Genomic DNA, 21,677 nt, shown 5'->3' with positions numbered 1-21,677 from the left:
ATAAACTGGAATGATGAAATTAAATTGGCTGGATCTGATTATTGGGGGGGGGGGGGTCATGACCCCCGTAACCCCCCTGGAAATGAGGCGCCCTGTCCTGAGGTCAAATCCACCATCTTTGTTTCAGTGCTGAGTTTCATGTTCTCCCGTGTTTGTGTGCGTCCTCTCCGGTACTCCGGCTTCCTCCCACAGTCCAAACACATGCAGTTAGTGGGGTCAGGTTAACTGTGAGTGGTTGTGTCTATGTGTTATTCCACCTTAATAAATGACTTCCTGTTAGCATTAAGTGCTTCTGTAGGACTGATGTCATTTTCATGGGTTGGATCATTTAAATGAAGCTGGACTCAGATGCAGTAAATAAGTTGATTGATCATTAATTAATAAAGCTGGTCAAATACATCACGTGGACACATGTGATTGTGTATTGTAGTATTGATCCCAATGCTGGTATTAGTACTGGATCAATAACACTGGATGAATGCGTTCAGCATGGAGCCCCTGAGCTGTGTTACAGACAAACATGGAAAACTGACAGGTCTGTGTCATTCACAGTCTGTAACACTTCTAAACAACAGAGGCTGACCCAAGTGCCTCAGTGCCAGGCACGCTCACATCACAGCTCTCTAAATAAGCCAGTTTCAAAATAAGAGCTGAAAGCTGTGTTTGGTTGTGTTAGCTTATTATTTTGGAGACTAACATTCAGTGATCATGTGTTCAGACTCATAATGATCACTCTCATAAATCCTGATCTTTGTATTTACTGTGTGTTGGATCAATAACTGAGATTCATTGTATCACACAGCTGTGCTGCTGCTGCTGGTGATGTCAGCACATCTGGAACAATACGAGGTATCTGCTACCAGACTGAGCAGGACGTGAGACCTGTGGACTGTTTAAAGCTGTCCCTCCACAGGTCACTCAGACCTGATCCACACCTCAGTGATATTCTCTGACTTCCTCAGTAGAGACAGAAACCATTCAGATCTGGGACGATCAGCTGACTGATGATGTCACACAGACTGTGTTTTTCAGGAACAGTGATTCTGATGTGAGCCTGCTAGCTGACAGCAGACCTGATGAAACCACATGTTCACATCTGTGAGGACAGACTGGACTCTTTGACTGCACCTTGGTTCTCCTCAGAGGTCTGTACAGGAGCATGTCCACCCCACTGAAGATCTCAGTCACTGTGAAACATAGAAACCTGCTTGTGTAGCCTCTGCCTCACATGTAGATACAGCTACAGGTTTCTCTGTCAGTCAGACTGAAACAGTGTCCTGATGCTGCATCATTCAGCTCTGTGCCCCAGTCAGCATCACTGTGAGCTACCAGTGTCAGTGTTTCTGCCCTTTTCCTGTAACACTACACTCAGCACAGGCTCAGCTGGTATCCAGTGTTGGACTTTGGCTTCAGCTGCTGTGATAGATCCTCTAACATAGATCAGCTCTGCTACATGTTGTTAGATAAGTGCAGCTGCCTGTCATGTCCTGATGTTTCTCTGGGTCAGCAGCTTCTCCATCAGAGGTTCACATGGAGCTGATCCAGTATCTCCAGTAACTGTGTTCTGTGCCTCACTGGTTCATCCTTCTGTCTGTGTGACGTCAGTCAGATGTTGAAGTTAAACTCTGTAATCTTCACTGTGTCACAGAGTTCAGTGAGTCCCGTTATTCACAGTATCAATCAGATCATCAGAGAACAGCTGATCAGCAATCAGTGGTGCCAACAGCACCTCCTGTGGTGAGAGGATGCAATAATGCAATGTAGCATTTTTACACAGAACACTTCCAGTCATGGAAACTGTCTGTTGGATCTGTTTGACGTTGCTTTCTTGTGTTGCTTTCTTGGTTAGAGTTCCCCAAAAATGTCCAGATTATTCTTCTAATGAGGCGTCGACCATGTTTTCAGTTCTTTGGAAGAAAACATCGCCCTTTGCCATCCTTACTTTTCTTTGACTTCTTCAAATGCAGCTGAACTCCAGCTGGTATTTTATTGGACTTTGCAGCTGTTTATGGTCATCAGTTCATTCCTGCAAACCTCTGAACCTGAACAACAATGATGCTGCATTGCTGGCTGATCCCAAAAGGTTGATTCTGTTCATCTGGACGTTTTCAGAAACGTTTGCTCACTGATCAGGTGACTTCTTCAGTCTCAGCTGACTGCAGCTTTACAACCTTACAAACAGCACATTTGCACAATGACTGAAACCAGCAGCAGCAGCACCTGATATATATGATACTAATATAATACATATACATATATAATCCATACTAATGATGAAGGAACTGAGCTCACAGTCCATTGTTCATTCAGTGAACTACTCAGTTTATTATGGGCCTCAGAAATGCTCACTCTGTTTGTACATCACTGTCAGCAATAGACTCATTCTGCTGTGTGGACAGGAACACATGTGACATCACTTCCTGTTTGTTTGTGACTGAAGAGGAAGAAGTTTACAAGGAATCATTTAGAAGAGTTTCAAACATCAACTGATTGAATCCATGAATCTGAAAACGTGTTTGTGAGTGAAAGAGACAGACATGTACAGACTGAACTATCTGTTCAACAGTCAGAGTGTTTCTCTAACAGGAGACACTCTTTACACCCCACTCAGCACAGGGACACTGAGGAACCAGGAGACCATAACATAAACCCAGGATAAAGAGTTTGAGTGAATGTGGTTTTGAAGGTGTGGAGGTGGATCAGAGTGTCAGAGGAGACTCTGTAGAAGGACAGAGTGCCAACAGGACAGTCCACATACACTGCTGCTCTGTTAGAGACAGAGGAGGAGGAGGAGGAGGAGGAGATGGATGTTTGTCTGTTATTGTGACAGACAGAACGAGGACCATCATCAGAGCAGATCAGACTCCAGGACTGATCATTTCCTCCAAACACACAGTCATAACTGCCTCCTTTCCTTCTGATTCTTCTGTAACTCACTGATATATAAACGTCTCCTCTCCACTCGACCTCCCAGTAACAGCGACCAGTCAGACCATTTCTACACAGCAGCTGTTCCCAAACATCAAATCTGTCTGGATGATCAGGATATGACTGAACCTCCTCCACATGTGTCACCTTCCTGTTGTTGTCAGACAGTTGGAGCTTTGTGTTCACTGTGTTTGTGTCGATTGTGAGTTGACAGGAATCTGATGGAGAGAACAAACACAATCCAGCTGCAGTTATTGATCCATCATCTGTTCATTGATTGACACTTTGATGATGACCCCTGACATGATGAAGATGGTTGAATGTGTGCTGCTTTGTTTTCATGAATCACATTAAAAACACACTTACACTTCCTCAGACCTGGTCTCAACCATCGGACTCCAGCAGGCTCCACCCTGAAAGGAGGAGGGGGGTCAGAGCAGCACAGTCAGCATGCACACATGGACATTACATGGCTCTCATACACACACTGTTACACACTGAGCTCAAAGCTCGGCTCCACTGTTTTATTCAAAGAAATCTACATTTATTTATCAGCACATTTAAAAACAGGTTGAGCCAAAGTGCTGCACAGAGTAGAGATAAAATAGGAAACATACACAGTAATTACTATAAAGACTCATCAGGATTGAAAGCTACAGAGTACAAATGTGTTTCCAACCGGGTTTTAAAAATGTCGAGTGTTGGTGACGACCTGATGTGAAGGGCGACTGTTCCAGAGTTTGGCTGCAGCGATCGATAAAGCTCACCTCTGTTTTTACGTCTAGTTCTGGTCAGAAGCTACTTATCTGCAGACCTGAGGGCTCGACTTGGATTATTTTGTTAAAGGGAGATAAGATGGAGCCAATCCATTCAGACATTTAAAGACAAACAACAAGATCTGGAAGTGGATTCTACGACGTACTGGTAACCAGTGGAAAAAGATGGTGATGGGTCGTCTAGCACAGACCCACCGCTGGAACCAGACATTTCATGAGGGAGAGAACTGTGACAGCGCCGTTCCTTCGCTTGACCTCAGTCGCTCTCGTCTGCTCCCTCGTAACACTGCTCTTTATTGAGGTTACATGAATATGCATAAGTTCATTAACATATGACGTCTTACACAGGTATGAACAAAGAGTACCAGTCTGTGCATAGTGTAGGTATGTGTGTGTGCGTATATGTGTGTGTGTTCCAGATGTGACCCTGTGACCCCAAAGCTGGTGCTAAGAGTCCAGCGGTCCCCCTAACAAAGGGCTCTTATACTTAACCAGACACAGAGTAGGTGTCCTCCTATACCATAAATCAGTAAGAGAAGGTACGACCTCTCTCGGTCAAAGGAGCTTGCAAAGAAAAGCGTCTGGACTTCTTTAAGTTACTTGAAGACGTTTCACCTCTCATCCGAGAAGCTTCTTCAGTTCTAAGGTCAAATGGTGGAGAGTCCTGGGCCTGGCCCCTCTCTGAATAACACAGCCAAAACAACATCATTTTCCAGTTCGTCTGTTTTTGTTTTGTTTTTGTTTTTTCTCTTTATGCTTGATTACAGGCTGCTTTGTCGGCCCGGAAAGCTGAGGCTGACCTGGACTCCTGCTCTCCCCTCTACCATCTTTGACCCTGACCAAATCCTACAGCAGCTGGACCCACAACAACAACCTGAAAATGTCAACAGTGCTGCAGGAAAGCGATCTCATGCAGCGGAGATGGAGAACGTTAAATCCAAGGCCCATTTCACTACATGGGGGAGATTTCCAGACAGCTTCAGCTGACAGAGCTGTGACGAGACGCCTATTAAGCCCGGATGAAAAGTGAGGCCGAGTAAAAGAATGCTGACCTTAACAACTCTGCATTAAAACTGTGCAGGACAGTGACGGACCAACACGGATGATCGGGCAGCAAAAAGGGCGTGCCAGAGACATGAGGAGTAACTGAGGTCAGGAGGCACCTCAGATTGGACAAAAGCAGCAGAAGAACATAAGCTGAAGGCACAGGTGTCGGGGCTCAGCCAGGAGCTGACCTCTGAGAAGAGCCGAACAGCAGAGCTGCAGAAGGCCGTGGAGCAAAGCAAGGAAAACATCAATAAACTTCAATCTGACGTGTACGGAAAAGACTCTGAGGTTTCTGCCCTCAGTAAGAGCTCAAGGCATCAGAGCAGAAACTGAGCATGGCTCAGGAGGAGCTGGCTGCTAATCGAACCCATCAGTCAGGCTTAGAGTCCCAGATACAGGACTTGAAATCAGGCCGGAGCTTGCTGGAGCAGGAGGTTGCCAAACCTTACGAGAAGCTCCAACAGATACTCCAACTGATACGCAAAATGCTGCACACAAACGTTCAAATACAAAATTTGTTACAACAACAAGAAGCCATTGATTGTTTATTGGTTAAATGCATTTCATGACACCCAGAGGGCATTTGTGTAGATTTAGGGGACATGGTCTAAAGTAGTTTGGTTATGAAAACAATGTCTGTGAGTGATGTCTGTTTATGGCTCAAGGCCTCGACTGAATTGTTTACTGTGCTTCACACAGCCTGATAAGGAGCAGTGGTACAGAGTGAAAATGATGAATTAACGGTGTGAGCCTTATTTCGGAGCGCCACATTTTTGTGATTGAGATTTAATTGGAGGAGGAACACACTGAAAAAAAAAAGAAAAAAAAAGAAAAGGGGGGCAGCCCTTGGATTTACGTAAGCATCTCACGTGTATTTAACACAATTGCCTCAGGCTTTAAAGATCTGTACGAAATTCAACAACTCAATTTGTTCTCATTGAGATGACACGATACAATCCAGTAAGAGTTGTTAGTTGTTGAACTCACAATTCACAAGACCGCATAAGATTTCAAACTGCAGAAAAATCATTGGAGTTATAAGAGGCAGACAACGACACACACACCACATGCATGCTATTGCTATTTATTGTGGATTAACCTGTCAAGGGCAAGCAAAAAATAATTCTGCCTCAAATACAGGAAATCATAGCTTCCCTGTATTTCCTACATTGTTGGCATGCTGGTGAGTGCTGTTGCTCCGCAGTAAGAAGGTCCTGGGTGCAAGACCACAGTCTGGCTAGTTTGCAGTGGTTTCTCTTTGGGTATTCTGGTTTCCTGCCACAGTGAAAAGTCATGCAGCTGTTAGAGCTAGGTTAATTGATGATTCTAAATTATCTGTGAATGTAAGTGTAAATGGTTGTTTGTTTCTAGGTGATAGACTGGTGACCTGTCTGGGGTGCACCCTGCCTCGTAACCTATCACTTCAGGGTTATTTCCCAGCCCTCCTGCGACCAGGATAAAGATAGGAGGATGGTAGTTGTTGTAGACCCATTGAATTTTTATGGTAACCAGAGTCTAGACTTTGTTGAACCGTATGCAATATGAAGACATCATGTAGTATTTAAGCGACCAAGTAGCATTTGGATAAAAGTTATTGAATAGTGTTGAAATAAACTGACAGAATCGTGAAGGATTAAAATATTCCAGGAGCTCAACTTACTCCATCTGAACATGTTTCAATCGTGTTTTATGAACCCAAAATGCACAGGTTTACTGAATATGAAAAGGTTGTGTTGATTTAACTCAGTTGTTTAAGTTTCTACCAAAGCAAAACATTTGTGTGCAAAAAGTGTCCACTATTGAATCAAATAAGTCCAACATGTTTTTGTCAGTGCAAAAAGAAGTTACGGTACCTGTATTCCTACACAATATTGTCCCGGGACGGAGAAAAACTTTCTGGTGAAGTTTTGGTTGATTTTTGGGTTTTGCTTAACATTAGGTTGATTTTATCAGTGAGGTTTGGATTGTTTTCTTTCTCTAAGAGAGAGAAAGATGGTTTTATGCTTGGACATGTTTCTAACGGGCCCCAGTATTTGTTATTATATGAGTATTTTATTGGTTACGTTTGTTTTTGCTTTTGTTACAGTGCACTGAAATAAGAACATCTTAGAGGAGTGATCCACCGGTGGTGATATTTTGGTATTTTGTGAGTTCCCGATTTAATAAATCAGCTCTTTAATCCAGGCCTGAGAGATTGAACTTTAAAGCGCTATAAAACATTCTTACTGAAAACAGTTGCAAAGTATGTTTCTCCATGATTATAATGGGCTCTGGAGAAATTCACTTATATGGGACATTGATCACATGAGAAGTCCTGACCCTAAAAGGATTGCAGCGAGTCAATCCAGTCCAAAAAAAACAAGGAACTGTTTTTCCTTTAAAATGATGACATCAGCTTGCTGGTGATGGAGGCTCGAATAGGTTCCGCGTGAGACTCCATTATCAGCAATATCTAGTATGAATGTGTGTGAATGTATGCATGTGACTGGACTGTGATGGACTGATGACTAAAAGTTTTAACTGACTTGATACTGAGACAACAACGGTACCGACTTTAGGATTAGTAAATGCCCACAAACAATTCACCCAGCCTGTAAAAGAAGGGTGGATGTTTTGTCTTGCTTTGTTTTGTTTTTGCAGGAACAGAAGGATGACAGAGACTAAAGGGGGAGGCTGTAGCTTCACATGAGTGTGAACTGCAGACTTAACCCTTTGGTTGCTAATTTTGAGTTACTGATGTTTGCATTAAGAAAATTGTGTTTTATTAGCTGTGTTTCGATTAATGTATCACATTATATTGTTGGGAATGTTAAATGCTAAAGTGAAGAAAAGCTTTGATTTCACTCATGACTGAACATGTTATTATTAACCATAGCAGGCCACTGTAAAGAGTCAATTAACTTTTATAGAGAAAAGAGAAAAAAAAAGCCAAAAAACTCTATTGATGTCTATGAATAACAGGGGAATGATAGACTTGTCACATTCAAAATAGAGTTATGTAATGACAAACACTGGTCCATGTCATTTAGGTTCTCTATTGAAATAGTCAATAATTTAGAAAAGTAGGATAGAACCGACAGGGGCATGTGCTGAGATGTGGTGTTGCACAAGAACAAGAGCAAAATAAAGAAAAATTGTGTTTAGCTTTGATAAATTCAAATTAAAATGTACCATTACACTCAGAGGATCAACAGGAAATTCAATATATGCTAATTTTGTATGAAGTACATGACTGATAACTGTTCTGTCCTGAGCTTTTGTTTTTACAGCACCCACTTGACCACACCAACAGTTTCTCGCCACCAAAAGGGGGTGTTTTACTGTTATTTTAGAATCAGCATTATTGTTACATCAGAATCATATAACAAGCATTGCATTGAACATTTATTGAAGCTATTGACATTACATTAACATTTGTATTACAGTGATTGTTATAACCTCATGTTAATCTTCTATTTACAGGTGTCAAAAGTAGTCAACAAGTTCATGTTGAAGTGAAGTTCATATTAATACAGGTTTTGTTTGTAGACAATTGTGAAGACGCAGGCTCTGGGCGGAGCCAGGAGTTGAACAGATCTAACATGGCAATTAAATTGGTTTCATTCCTTGGCACAGGATAACAAGACTGGAGCAACGACACTGGATAGGAGAAAGTCTGATACTTTCTAAGATATGAGGTCACTAACCTTTTCTTTTAATTTTCTAGCTCCGTTGAATTGACACATGTTAGAATTAGAAATGGCTAATTTGTTTTTGATGTCTTTTATTGGAATGAGTGGTTTTAATCATTTTCATACATACCTTGCAAATGTGCTTATAATGAGTTGGCACTCGGTCTTTTGAAGGTCATAAGCTTCGTTCGGCGATAGTCCGGACTGATAAAGTGTAGAAAATGCCAGTGCAGCGGGCGAAATGCAAACACGCTTACACACACATACACTAAATTAGGATAAGTCCTTGGGACATTCTGAATGTTCTAAACCAATTCTGAACCACCAAAAGATCAGTAGACAGCAACATTAGATTGTTAGAGCTAGGAAGAGAGGTGTTTTGGTTTTCTGTCTCTTACAGAGAAAGGAACAGACACCAGACGAGGTCACAGATATACGAGGATCCTTGGCAGCAGAGACAGACACGGTGACTGCTGAAACATCAACTGGGTTCAAGTGTCATGGCATTTTGGGCTCCAGCTAGTTACCTCAAAAGGATGGATCCCATAAACACAGCAATAACCATGAAGGGGTTGGCGGAAATACAGGAACACCAGACCAACGAGGTTCGAGAGGCACGTTCCTGTTCCTTTTGCTGGGGAACACAGCTGGGACCCCAGAATACACAGATCATTGTTTGAAATCGGGGCAGAATAATCCCCTGATCTGTGCAACGACTAAAGGGTTGTCTAACCCCTGAGGTTGAAGGAAGAAGAGCAGAGGATCACCCGACTGGAAGACACTGGTGCCTACAGCAATAAAATAAAGGCTAAAAGCTCCTCGGACAGAGGTTCTAGTCTGAGTACATTTGAAGGGTATAAGGTAGCACCGAAATAAAGCTGTGGGAGAACTGGGGAGTGATGGGAGTGTCATCTGTACCTACTATTGTTGTTATTGTAATAATAGTTTTTCTTGCATCTGAACTGCGCAAACACAGAGGTCATCTCACATATGGTTCACCCAACAGGGGGACAAAGGGCCTCAGGAGTAAGAAGAAATGAACCCGGCAACACTGGATTGCAGGGTGTAAGTGAGCTCTTTAAGTCTAAAGAGCTCATCAGGGGGAATTGTCGGATTATAATATTATTTTATGCCATGTTAGACCCCTAATTAAAGATTGTGAATTATTATGTAGTTTTAGCTTGCATTATTCTCCTGAATTAGAAGAAGGTGATAACTATTACATTTGGTAAACTGATTTGCATTACATTAGACTGCTGGTTTATTGTGAATGAATGATATTGTTTTATGATGCATTATACTGTGAGTTATAAGAAATACTGTTCCAGAAAGTCATCGCCTTATTTGTCTGACTAGAAGAGAACAGAGCATACTGCCCCATCTCAGCAGGAGCAGATAAACAGGGAGCCAAGGTCGTAGCTTAGGCGCTGTGTGAGAGAAAGAATGTGAATGTTTAGGCTTTTATGATTAGGTGGGGGCCACTAGAGGCTATAAGAGTTTGATCAAGGCTCCACCATTTTGAGATCTGATGCTGTCTGCTGTATGGTGTCCATCTCCCACGCGTGTGTGCATTAAATCATCGTTTGACTTGACCCGGCCGGACCAGTGTTGTTATTTTTGGTTTTTCCTCTTGTATCCGTAACAACTCCTAAAATCTTCGCTAGTTTTCCCCAAAGCATATGTTCTATTTAAAGTGTCCTGCAGTTTCCCTTTAAGTTTGATATACAGCTTCTTATGAACACCAGCATTTTATCTTCTAAACAGGATTCAGTTCATTTAAATCCTTTAACTTAGACATGAAAATAACAATTTCTGCCTCAGTTTTACCATATCTAAATTATCAAACACCCCAAAAGTCATAAAATGATCCTAAAACCCATTTCAAATTAAACCTTAAAGCCCCCTTATGTGACACGTCTTATGTGTCACAAACTCAAGATGCTTCACCTGAGCTTAGGAAATTAACAGAAAAAGGTTAGTCATATTATTTCTCCAAACACCTCAGCCATCCTCCTCTCAGGTATATCTGCTCCGGCCCTGCAAACCTGTGTTTAAGGAATGAAATCAATTTAATCATCATGTCAGATCTTTTTGAACTCCTGGCTCCATCCACAGCCTGCATCCTTGGAACTTCCTAGAAACAAAACCTGTGTGTTAACCTGAACTTCACATTTCATACTCAGTTTTCCCCACTTATGATCCAATCTGTGTCATAAGAAAGAAAACTTAAAACAGAACAGTTATCAGTCATGTGTTTAACCTTAGTCCAGTCTTTATCTCAGTGTCTATTCGGTCCAACTTTAGTCCACATCGTCCGTCCAGTCACCGTCCATTTACACATTCACTCACATGCATTCACACGAGATATTGCTGATAGTGGAGATTCCCACGCAAATAATCAGATTCTCCACCCTCAGCAACATGAGCTCATTCATTTGTTTTATTTTGTTTTTTAGGAAAATAGTTCTTTATGCTCTGGGACTGGATTGGCTCGCGGCAATCCTTTTAGTCAGAGACTTTCAACCTGATCAGGTCCCCACAGGTAGCCTTCTCCTCAGCCAGTTGTAATCTGGAAAGGTCACCTTATGTTTGTTCTCCCGGAAATTTTTACAGCGCTGTCAATTTCGTCTTGCAGGCCTGCTTAGAAGAAAAATGAGAAAAAAGAGAGCTGATTATTAGCTCATCAAAGCACAAAACAAAATCACCTGCCTGGTTTTCTCTAAGTGCACTGTTACAAAAATAATGGGCCCCTCTTAGACATGTCCATGTTTAATAAAACTCCCTCTATTAAAATAAGAAGAACACCCAAAGCAAACTAACCGAATCAACACGCAACCTCAAAAATCTTAAACACACAAATGTTTTGCCACAAGTCATAATTTGACATAATTTCACCTGCTCAATACACAGAAAATCTTGTTAAAAGCCACACAATTTGCACACCATCATCACTAAATTCTAAATTTTCTTTTCTAAAAACTACTACACACTAAGCGATTTGGACAAGATGATAAACAGACTCACATGCTCAACATGCTGTCTAGTCTTCATGAGCTCTCTTGTATTTGTAAGGTTAATGCATTTTTTGTTTGTGTGTGTGAGTTCGTATGTTTCTTTTTGCAGTGTTTCAGACTCCTTCACAATTTTCCCTTTAAACAGTCAGTTTTCTCTTTCCCAGGTTCGCTAACCCAAATTTTGATTTCCCACATTAAATAACAGCATTCCTCTGTGTTCAGCCAGGAGTGAGAGCTCGCTGGTGAGGTTCAGTGACACATGGCGCTGTAAACAATTCAACCAAAAACTTGGCCTGAACGTTTCCAGTGATGTTAACCTATAACTTTCTTCCGACCGCTGCCTGTGGAAAAGTGATCCAGGTCTGCTTCCACCTACAAATAACAAAACTGAGACATTTTCATTATTATCATGAGTGCTTAAACGACTTGCTTCTCTCTCTCCGGTCAGAAATACCAATTTATGTCATGTATGTAAGTGTAAGCGGCTTCTTCATTGCATAGGTATTTTTGTAATCAGGTGTAATTCATGCCTCTTTGCACTGAGCTGTGTATTCAAACTGTCTCACTTCTGGTTCTTTCCAAAAATAATTTCACATGTAACAATTTGTGTATGTGTGTTTTCTATTCATTCATGTAATCGTTAGTTCATGTATTTATTTTCCTCGGTCTTTCTCTTTTCTTTTCTTTTTTTTTGATGTGGTGGACAATCCTAAACCTCGATGAGTTAGCTTCCATTTTCAATCCAATTATATCCTGTACTCTCGCACTCAAACTCGTCCGGGCTTGACCTCTCACTGGTCCCTGTCCCTCTTCTCACAGTGTCCTGTGTGGCCTTCAAATCTCCAGGAAACACAGGCTCAACTCAGCTGTTTTCTTCTTCTCTGTTTCTTCTCTATTAATCTTTCAGTCTTTTCTTGTAGGTTAACTCCCAGCATGGCAAATATCCAGTGCCTTCAAACAGTCATGTCACTTGTCAGGTTTCCAGCTTGTAATTCAAAGCTCATGTTCCATCAGTGGTGTTCATACATGCTGCTGCTTGACCCTTCAGTGTTATAGGTCAGTTGCACTGACTTTGCCTGCTGTTAACTCTTCAAGTCCACAGGGTTCTGTCTGTCTTCTGTCTTCATCGGGAGATCGACTGTCCTTTAAGCTTCTTCTCAGGATGGGGACAGAATGAGAGGTCAAGCTGTCACTTGGTGTTCGCTCGCTCTGCGGTAGAGTATCACTTCCTGTTCCTGCTCAAACACAGTGGTGTTTCTGAGTAGCTTATTTGCTTAGCAATTTAATTAACAACTTTTAAATACATTCTTTTTTCAGAGTATAATCTTCACGTGCTTCATCCGAAGCACACTTTCTGTGTACTCACTACCTAATTTATAGCCAAAGTATTCACTCACTGTCTCTGTACTGTTTCGCTAGCTTAGCTCGTAGCCAACTCGTTAGCACCATGGCTACTTCACCTGTCCCTCCTGCACTTTCTTGCTCATTGTGTCAGATGTTTAGTTACTCCTCAGCCTCCTTTAGCAGTAATGATATCTGTAACAAATGTAGCATATTTGCAGCTCTGGAGGCCAGGATTACTGAATTGGAGACACGGCTTCGCACCCTTCATTCACCCTTAGCTAGCCAGGCCCCTGTAGCTGGTGCAGCCGAAGATAGCGTAGGCCCCGCTAGCTGTTCCCCGGCAGATCCCAAGCAGCTGGGGAAAGAGGGCGGCTGGGTGACGGTGAGGAGGAAGCATAGTCCTAAACAGAAGCCCCAGGTACACCACTAACCCGTTCATGTGTCTAACCGTTTTTCTCCACACGGCAACACACCCACCGGGGTTCAAACTCTGGTTATTGGTGATTCTGTTCTCAGACGTGACGCTAGAGACACCGGCAACCATAGTCAATTGTCTTCCAGGTGCCAGAGCAGGCAACATTGAAGGAAATTTAAAACTGCTGGCTAAGGGTAAACGTAAATTCAGTAAAATCATAATTCACGTTGGCAGTAATGACACCCGGTTACGCCAATCGGAGGTCACTAAAATCAATATTGAATCGGTGTGCAACTTTGCCAAAACAATGTCGGACTCTGTAGTTTTCTCTGGTCCCCTCCCCAATCAGACCAGGAGTGACATGTTTAGCCACATGTTCTCCTTAAATTGCTGGCTGTCTGAGTGGTGTCCCAGAAACGATGTGGGCTTCATAGATAATTGGCAAACCTTCTGGAGGAAACCTGGTCTTGTTAGGAGAGACAATTCATTATTATCAGGATGTCCAAAAAACTCACTGAAAAGCCTTCAGCTAATCCAAAATGCTGCAGCAAGAGTACTGACAGGGACTAGAAAGAGAGAGCATATTTCTCCTGTTTTGGCTTCCCTTCACTGGCTTCATGTTAAATCCAGAATTGAATTCAAAATCCTGCTCCTCACATACAAGGTCTTAAATAATCAGGCCCCATCTTATCTTAATGACCTTGTAGTACCATATCACCCTATTAGAGCACTTCGCTCTCACACTGCAGGCCTACTTGTTGTTCCTAGAGTATTTAAAAGTAGAATGGGAGGGAGAGCCTTCAGTTTTCAGGCCCCTCTTCTGTGGAACCAGCTTCCAGTTTGGATTCAGGAGACAGACACTATCTCTACTTTTAAGATTAGGCTTAAAACTTTCCTTTTTGCTAAAGCATATAGTTAGGGCTGGACCAGGTGACCCTGAATCCTCCCTTAGTTATGCTGCAATAGATGTAGGCTGCCGGGGGATTCCCATGATGCATTGAGTTTTTCTTTTCCAGTCACCTTTCTCGCTCACTATGTATTAACAGACCTCTCTGCATTGAATCATATCTGTTATTAATCTCTGTCTCTCTTCCACAGCATGTCTTTTATCCTGTCTTTCTTCTCTCACCCCAACCAATCACAGCAGATGGCCGCCCCTCCCTGAGCCTGGTTCTGCCGGAGGTTTCTTCCTGTTAAAAGGGAGTTTTTCCTTCCCACTGTCGCCAAAGTGCTGCTCATAGGGGGTCATATGATTGTTTAGGTTTTTCTCTGTATCTATGAAGCGCCTTGAGGCGACTTTTGTTGTGATTTGGCGCTATATAAATAAAATTGAATTGAATTGAATGAGAGGTCAAGCTGTAAAATTTTAAGCCAAAGTCTGGCCTGTTTTCATCCCAATTCTGTTAATCTATCCTTTTGCCGCTGTACTCATGTTTTCAGGTTGAGAAGAGTCCACCTGTATTGACACACTAAAACATGTAATTAATATCATTTTATTACTTTTTCTTAAGACATTCAGTCTCTAATTCCTCTGTTTTCATGTTGCAGCGTCTCTCACCAGCTCACAAGCTATAATCAGACTTCCTGTTTGACGCACTCACACACACTTTTCTCTCAGACTTCCTCTTTTTACGCACTCTGCTATGAACCTACGTAGTGTTATTATTACTTATTTATTATTTTGTACAAATCACACAGAATCACTCAAATCCAGTACTCACAACATTCACACACTTAGAATCACTCAAAATACGCTTTCCTAAGAGTATTTTATGAAACATGCTGTTCAGAATCAGAAAGAGGAAGTAGACAACACCCAGTTAAGTGCGTATGTCCTCTTAAAAGAGAAGAGAAATAAACACATATGGGACAATTCTCCCCATCTTAGACAAAATATGACATTAAATGTCCTTTTCTAAGTCACGTTCTTCTCTACACACAACTCTTGGCTTCCAGGGCATAAAACTTTGAACATAATCTTTTTACTTTACCAGAACTATACCTAATCTAAATCCTGCCTCATTCACTGCTGAAGTTCTAAGTTCAATGAACACATGTGTCGCAGTTTTCAAATTAAAAGAGGAAGTAACTCACACCCAAGAACTGTGTGTGTAACCTTTGGACTTATAACTCTGATATAGGTCCACACAGTGCGCCGACTATGGAGAACCTGCAACTTCAGTTTGTTTGTTTTTTTAATTCTCTGCACACTTGAAAAACTGTTTCTGTCATTTATCTGCCCAAGAACTTCATCACATGGACCTCGCCGGGTCCAGTAATCTTCAGCACATGTATCTCACTGCAGCCAGTGAAGATTTAAAAACAATTTCTTGTCTCAGTGCACCCAGCATTCACTTATCAGATGGACCACAGCCGATCCATCAATATCAACACAATTGTGTATCCCCATGTACACAACTTATTCTTCACTTGTATCACAGCACATCTAGTAATATCTTCAGAATTACTTCATCATAGTAAACATTGATTTTCCTTTAAAATCAATTTACCATTAGAACTCAAGATCACAGCTGACTCGATTCTCTGAAATCCTGAGTCAGTTAAACACCTTGTCCAGCTCAAGGCGTCCTTTTCATCAAACTCATCGGAAGTAGACAGTGCCCAATCTAACTGCGCATGTTGTTACTGAACAACACACACACACCAGGCAATCCTTCATGGATCATTAATCAACATCCAAACCAACACAGTCCGCATTGATTATTCTTCTGGACCTCAGCGGATCTACCAAAATTTATGTAAGTATATCAACCATTCACCGATTTATTTCTTTTCCTCAGACCACGCCGGATCTGTTAATATCAACAATGCTGCACACTCAGAAATGTACAGCTGATTCTTCCCGTCAGACTGCGCCGGATCTGTTGCTTCTGCACAATAAACACTGATTTTCCTTCAAAATCAGTTTACCAAGAGCCACAAAACCATTTCTGACTCGATTTTCTGAAATTCTGTGTCACTTAAACATCCTGACAGCACCAGGTGTTTTCTGTCGGACTTCCTCGTCCAAAATTACTCTTTTTACTCACAACTAAGTGTCTCCCAAAATGATCCTGTGATCATAACCTATTTTTAAACCAAGGTCCCAAGTCTTGGTAGATGGTCAATCTCCAGTCCCGCACGCCGGTGGCCCCTAATAGACGTCTCTAATAAGGAGGGGGTCTGCACCCCTGAACTTGACACTTATTAACCCATAAAATGACCAACAACCTATGATCCTGTGTTTTCCTAAACACACATTGGTCTCTTTTCTCTCTTATTTCTTCATAACATCTCATGTTACTTTTATCTCAGTACTGTCTTTTTCTCAAAGTTTCATTATCCTTACTTCAAAGTTTCTCATTACTTCAAAGCTTCTCATTACTTCAAAGTTTTACTTTATTCTCAACAATTCAGTTTTACCACTACTGAGCCAATTTAATAGTTAAGATCATCTAATCAGCAAACAGATAATTTAGAATTCAGCCAATTTGCACAAATTTGCTTATTGAACAGGTTTGTGCCTACCTTTAAATCTTTTTAGACCGGTCTTCTGTTCGCTTCATATCAGATCCAACCTTCGGCCACATTTGTTCTCTCTGTTGCATGACGAACCGGGCGGAAACACCAAATATTAAACCCCAATTCTTTTGTCCCCATGACAAAACAGAGAAAACCGACTCATAGTGTGTTAAAATATTGATATTTCTTTTTATTCAATCATCTTCTGGAAGAGAGAGACCCCTGCACAGCTCAGACGCCAGTTGCAAGAGCTCTAACATTTTTAGCTCCACATGTGTCTTATATGGTGTTATTTCTTGGGGTGGCTGTAGCTCAGGTGGCAGAGCGGATCAACCACTAACCAGAAGGTCGGTGGTTCAATCCCAGGCTGCTCCAGTCTGCATGCCAAATATCCTTGGGCAAGATACTAACCCCATGTTGCTCTCCGATGCATCCATCGGAGTGTGAATGTGTATGAATGTTAGCTACTTAGCACTTAAGTTTAGAAGTGCTTGTGTGAATGGGTGTGATTGGGTGAATGAATTAGCTGTATAAAAGCGCTTTGAGTGCTCGGACAGAGTAGAAAAGCGCTATATAAGAACCAGTCCATTTACCATTTACCATTTCTGTACTTCAGCTGTCACACACGTCACACACAGTTTCAAACATTGCTTATATGGAAAGTTCCTCTTTTCTGTGTCTTTATCTATTAATATGCCTGTGCACTAAAACTTCCTGTTTTTCAGTCTGGCTGAGCACTTAGTTTGTGAGTTAAAAGTGGCCTTGCTCTACAAGCCTTCATTATTAAAGTACATAAAACAATATAATAGGAAAATAAGGATACTAAGGATATTGATTTCATGACATGGGCCACGAAGGACACACCCGACCCATCCTTCAAATTCGGGGAAATGAAGGACGCATTTGTCGGCCGCATTTCAAGGAGTCGACGAATTGGGACAGCCCTCGTCACCTGGCTGTGACGTAATCAGCCTTCAAATGCGGCCTCCGGAGGATGCAGCCGACGTTTTGGTACACAGCTAATGTGAGCAGCTAATGCTAAGTACGTTGCCGTTTCTAGCTAATGCTAATTTATCCGCTAATGCTAACAATGTTTTTTCTTACTTTTTAACAATATTAACAGCTAATGCTTATACTATTTTTCCTTCAATTTTAACAATGTGAGCAGCTAATACTGAGTAGGTTACCGTTATTAACTATTGCTTATTTGATGTGACTTAGCATCATCCATTAATGCTAAATCTTTTCCCTTGCATTATAACAATGGTAAATGGTAAATGGCCTGTATTTATATAGCGCTTTACTAGTCCCTAAGGACCCCAAAGCGCTTTAAATATCCAGTCATCCACCCATTCACACACACATTCACACACTGGTGATGGCAAGCTACATTGTAGCCACAGCCACCCTGGGGCGCACTGACAGAGGCGAGGCTGCCGGACACTGGCGCCACCGGGCCCTCTGACCACCACCAGTAGGCAACGGGTGAAGTGTCTTGCCCAAGGACACAACGACCGAGACTGTCCAAGCCGGGGCTCAAACCGGCAACCTTCCGGTTACAAGGCGAACTCCCAACTCTTGAGCCACGATCGCTAATGCTAAGAAGGCTGCTGTTATTAGCTAATGCTAATGTGATGCGAGTTGGCATTATCCAATAATGCTGTCACTTTTCACTTGCTTTAAGCTCTAAGTAGGCTGCCATTAGCGGCTAATTCTAATTAGGGGTGAATAATTATTACCGGCTAATGCTAATATCGTTTTCCCTTTCCCTATAGAGATTGAAAATGTGACGTCATTCGAGGGTAAAACCGCAAAGAATTCTGGGAACTCGTGGCAAGAGGTACTAGCGCACACAGGCTTTCAATTGAAATCAGTTACACAGCGATAAAGAGAAACACAAAAAACTGTCAAGAAGCTGTTGTATTATTAACTGCAATAGCCGGTCGCATGACAGCCACGGGAAGCCGACGGGTAAAGAGATCGTTTTTTTTATCGGATTACGTCGTTGAAGAGAAATTATTCGAGCCATGTTTCTGAAGTAAAAAGAGGCGACAGATGGCCTGGATTGCAGCCATTCAAAGACCAAATATAACGTCCCAGAACACTCCAGCTCACAGGTTAGTCTGCTCCAAGCATTTCCACAAAGGTCAGTGTTTTGTAGTAGTTAATACGTCATTTTTCATAACATAATTGGTGATATAGGTTACAAGCAAGTCTGGCGCTGAACAGAAATTGTGGCGCTATGCTATCACTAATTGCCCAGTACGATTACAGCATACAATATTATTGTCACTGCTACATTTCTGTAATGCAAACCAGAAATTATTTCCACTACTAATTAATTACCGTTGAGCTCAAAGGTCCTATTAGTAAACGGTTAACGACTGTGTATTTATGAAGACGATTTGTGAGACTGGTAAACTTATGATACATACAATGGTCTTTCGTTCTACACGGTGCATTTCAAGGTCCTGTACCCATCCGTCGGTAAACTGTACCGGGGCTTGTTGCAGTGACCTGAAGTTACTAAACTTCATGAGTGTATGCACTCACTCCAAGAACCGTATAATTATAAATATGAGCGTGGTGAAAGTTGGGCAGCACGTCTTTTGTCCCTCTGTGTGCTCGTAAGGGTCTAACCCTTTCACTCCTTTGATTTTTTCCTCGTATCTTTTCTTTGCCTTTTCATCAAGTCTGTCTTTGTACGGACCGGCATTGTTCTCCTTCGTTTTGTACATAACTTTTTTGGGGGGGCAAAGAAAAAGCAAGGTGGTACTGGAACCAGAGAATGAACGTTTTGCGGTGCTGCAAATGCTTGCATTTGATGCGGTACTTTGATTGTTTTGCCATGAGTTACCGGCATGCAATGCGCGAAAGTCACGTGGTCTGTCAATCTCTATATCAATGTGAGCAGCTAGTGCTAGGTAAGCCGATGCTAGCAGCTAATGCTAATTTGATGTGAATTAGCATTATCAAATAATGCTTACTATTTTCCTTTAAATTATAACGATGTGAGGACTTATGTTAAGTAGGCTTCCATTACTAGCTAATGCTAATTTGACGCGACTTAGCATCATCAGTTAATGTTAACTCTTTTCCCTTGCATTATAACAATATGAGCAGCTAATGCTAATTTGATGTAAATTAGCATTATATTAGTGAGGAGTTAATGCTAAGTAGGCTGCCATTAGCAGCTAAAGGTAATTTGAGGTGAATAAGCACTAGTAGCTAATGCTAATACCCTTTTCTCTTGTGTTATAATGATGTGACGTTAATGCTCAATAGGCTGCCATGAGTGACTCTTTTCCCTTGCATAATAATGTGAGATGTTAATATTGTTCTCAAACAACAGAATGAGAATTTTTTTTTTTTTTTGAATTTTTTTGAATTTTATTTTATTTGTATTCTTTCACTTATTGTTGCATGTGTGTTGTTGCTGCCTGTGTTTGAGTAATTTCTGTAACTGTGAGACACCTGCTGCTGCCTGTCTTGGCCAGGTCTCCCTTGAAAAAGAGCTTTTTAATCTCAATGGGATTTTCCTGGTTAAATAAAGGTTAATAAATAAATAATAAAATAATAGCTGATTAAGTTGTAGAAAGCAAGGGAAAACAGTATTAGCATTAGCTGCTAAATGTGCACTTGAGAACAAATCTATTGTGAATTCAGCTGTGAATGTTTCCAGTATTTAAGCTTCCATTTCCAAATGTTAGCTTCTCCTGTCTGCCTCTTTGTCACACACAGACTGAAATGATTCACAGCCTTGTTTAATCCTTCTGTCAGTGTCACTGACTGTCACTGTCACTGTGGACATACAGAATGGGAAACATACACATGGCTGACACTTTATTAGGTACACCGTGACCACTATCTCAGGTACAATACACCTGTGACCTAATAGACCCTGTGCATGAGAAAATGCTAACTTCCTGGTTTGAGACCGGATGTGGGGTTGTACATTTCCGGTAGCTTTACTTTGCGGTCAATCGCTACTGCGAAGATATCCTCCAAAATCATGTCCAAAACTGGAAAATGGAAAGATCGCATTAAGTTACAAAGAGCAGAAGGTGGGAACACTCACCACTGTTGTGTCATAAAAAATCTAATGATCAACTTTGAAGTTTAAAGAGTTTAGATTGATCAGTTGTTTACATCACTCAACATAAGCAGAACTGCATCACTGCAGCAGAAGACACATCGTCCACATTCAGAAGCACATCTCTGTATAGTGACTGGTCTCATGATTTAAACAGGCAAATGTTCAGCATTCAAACTACAGGTGAAGAATAGTCAAACCAGATGTTTCCTGTTATGTCGAGATCAGCTAGTCAAGTACACACCTACACAGCATGTTAACAAACCGTGAAAAAAGCCACACAAAAAATTAACGATTGCTGGTAAGGGTTTCTATACATTAGTATGTACGAAGGGTATGTTGTGACTTACCTTCAAAATTACAGCGGTCCCTCGCTATAACGCGGTTCACCTTTCACCTCGCTGTTTCGCAGATTTTTTAGTGCAAGTTTGCATGCTTTTTTTTTTTTTTTTTACATCACATTGTGTCCTGCGTCCTGATCGCTGCAGACGATCTCCTCCGTGACGACTCTCCTGTGCAGTACAGAATCGCTGCATCGATCGCTAGCAGTGTGACTCTGAAGTGCAGTACTGTATGTCCACGATGTCCACGAAACGTTTTGCACCGGCAAAAATAAAACTGGCTACTTGATTTCACCTATCGCTGATTATTTTTTAACTTGTTTTGGACCGTAAACAAGGCGCGAATAGGACACCGGAAACAAGTCTATAAAGTGTATCTAAAGTTACAAAATGTTGTCTCTGTCCAAATAGTTATGGACCTAACTGTAGGTCTACTTTGAGCGATCGTGGCTCAAGAGTTGGGAGTTCGCCTTGTAATTGGAAGGTTGCCGTTTCGAGCCCCGGCTTGGACAGTCTCGGTCGTTGT

The 21,677-nt window shown here is 41.6% G+C and overlaps 1 protein-coding gene across 2 annotated transcripts in view; it reads right to left on the bottom strand.

The window, feature by feature from the left end:
* Positions 1-2,053: 2,053 nt before the first annotated feature.
* LOC146507503 (protein NLRC3-like) overlaps positions 2,054-21,677 on the bottom strand; it is a 40,107-nt gene continuing 20,483 nt past the window's right edge. For both annotated transcript variants that reach the window (XM_085181540.1, XM_085181541.1), the window contains 2 exons: positions 3,295-3,341; positions 2,054-3,146 (listed from right to left, as the gene is read on the bottom strand). In XM_085181540.1, the coding sequence (XP_085037666.1) occupies positions 2,608-3,146; positions 3,295-3,341 (586 nt within the window). In that variant the 3' untranslated portion in view covers positions 2,054-2,607. The remainder of the gene's footprint in view (positions 3,147-3,294; positions 3,342-21,677) is intronic.

The sequence above is a fragment of the Neolamprologus multifasciatus genome, chromosome 12 (assembly GCF_963576455.1).
Source record: "Neolamprologus multifasciatus chromosome 12, fNeoMul1.2, whole genome shotgun sequence".
Lineage (NCBI taxonomy): Eukaryota > Metazoa > Chordata > Actinopteri > Cichliformes > Cichlidae > Neolamprologus > Neolamprologus multifasciatus.
This window is presented reverse-complemented; position numbering and strand designations above follow the sequence as displayed.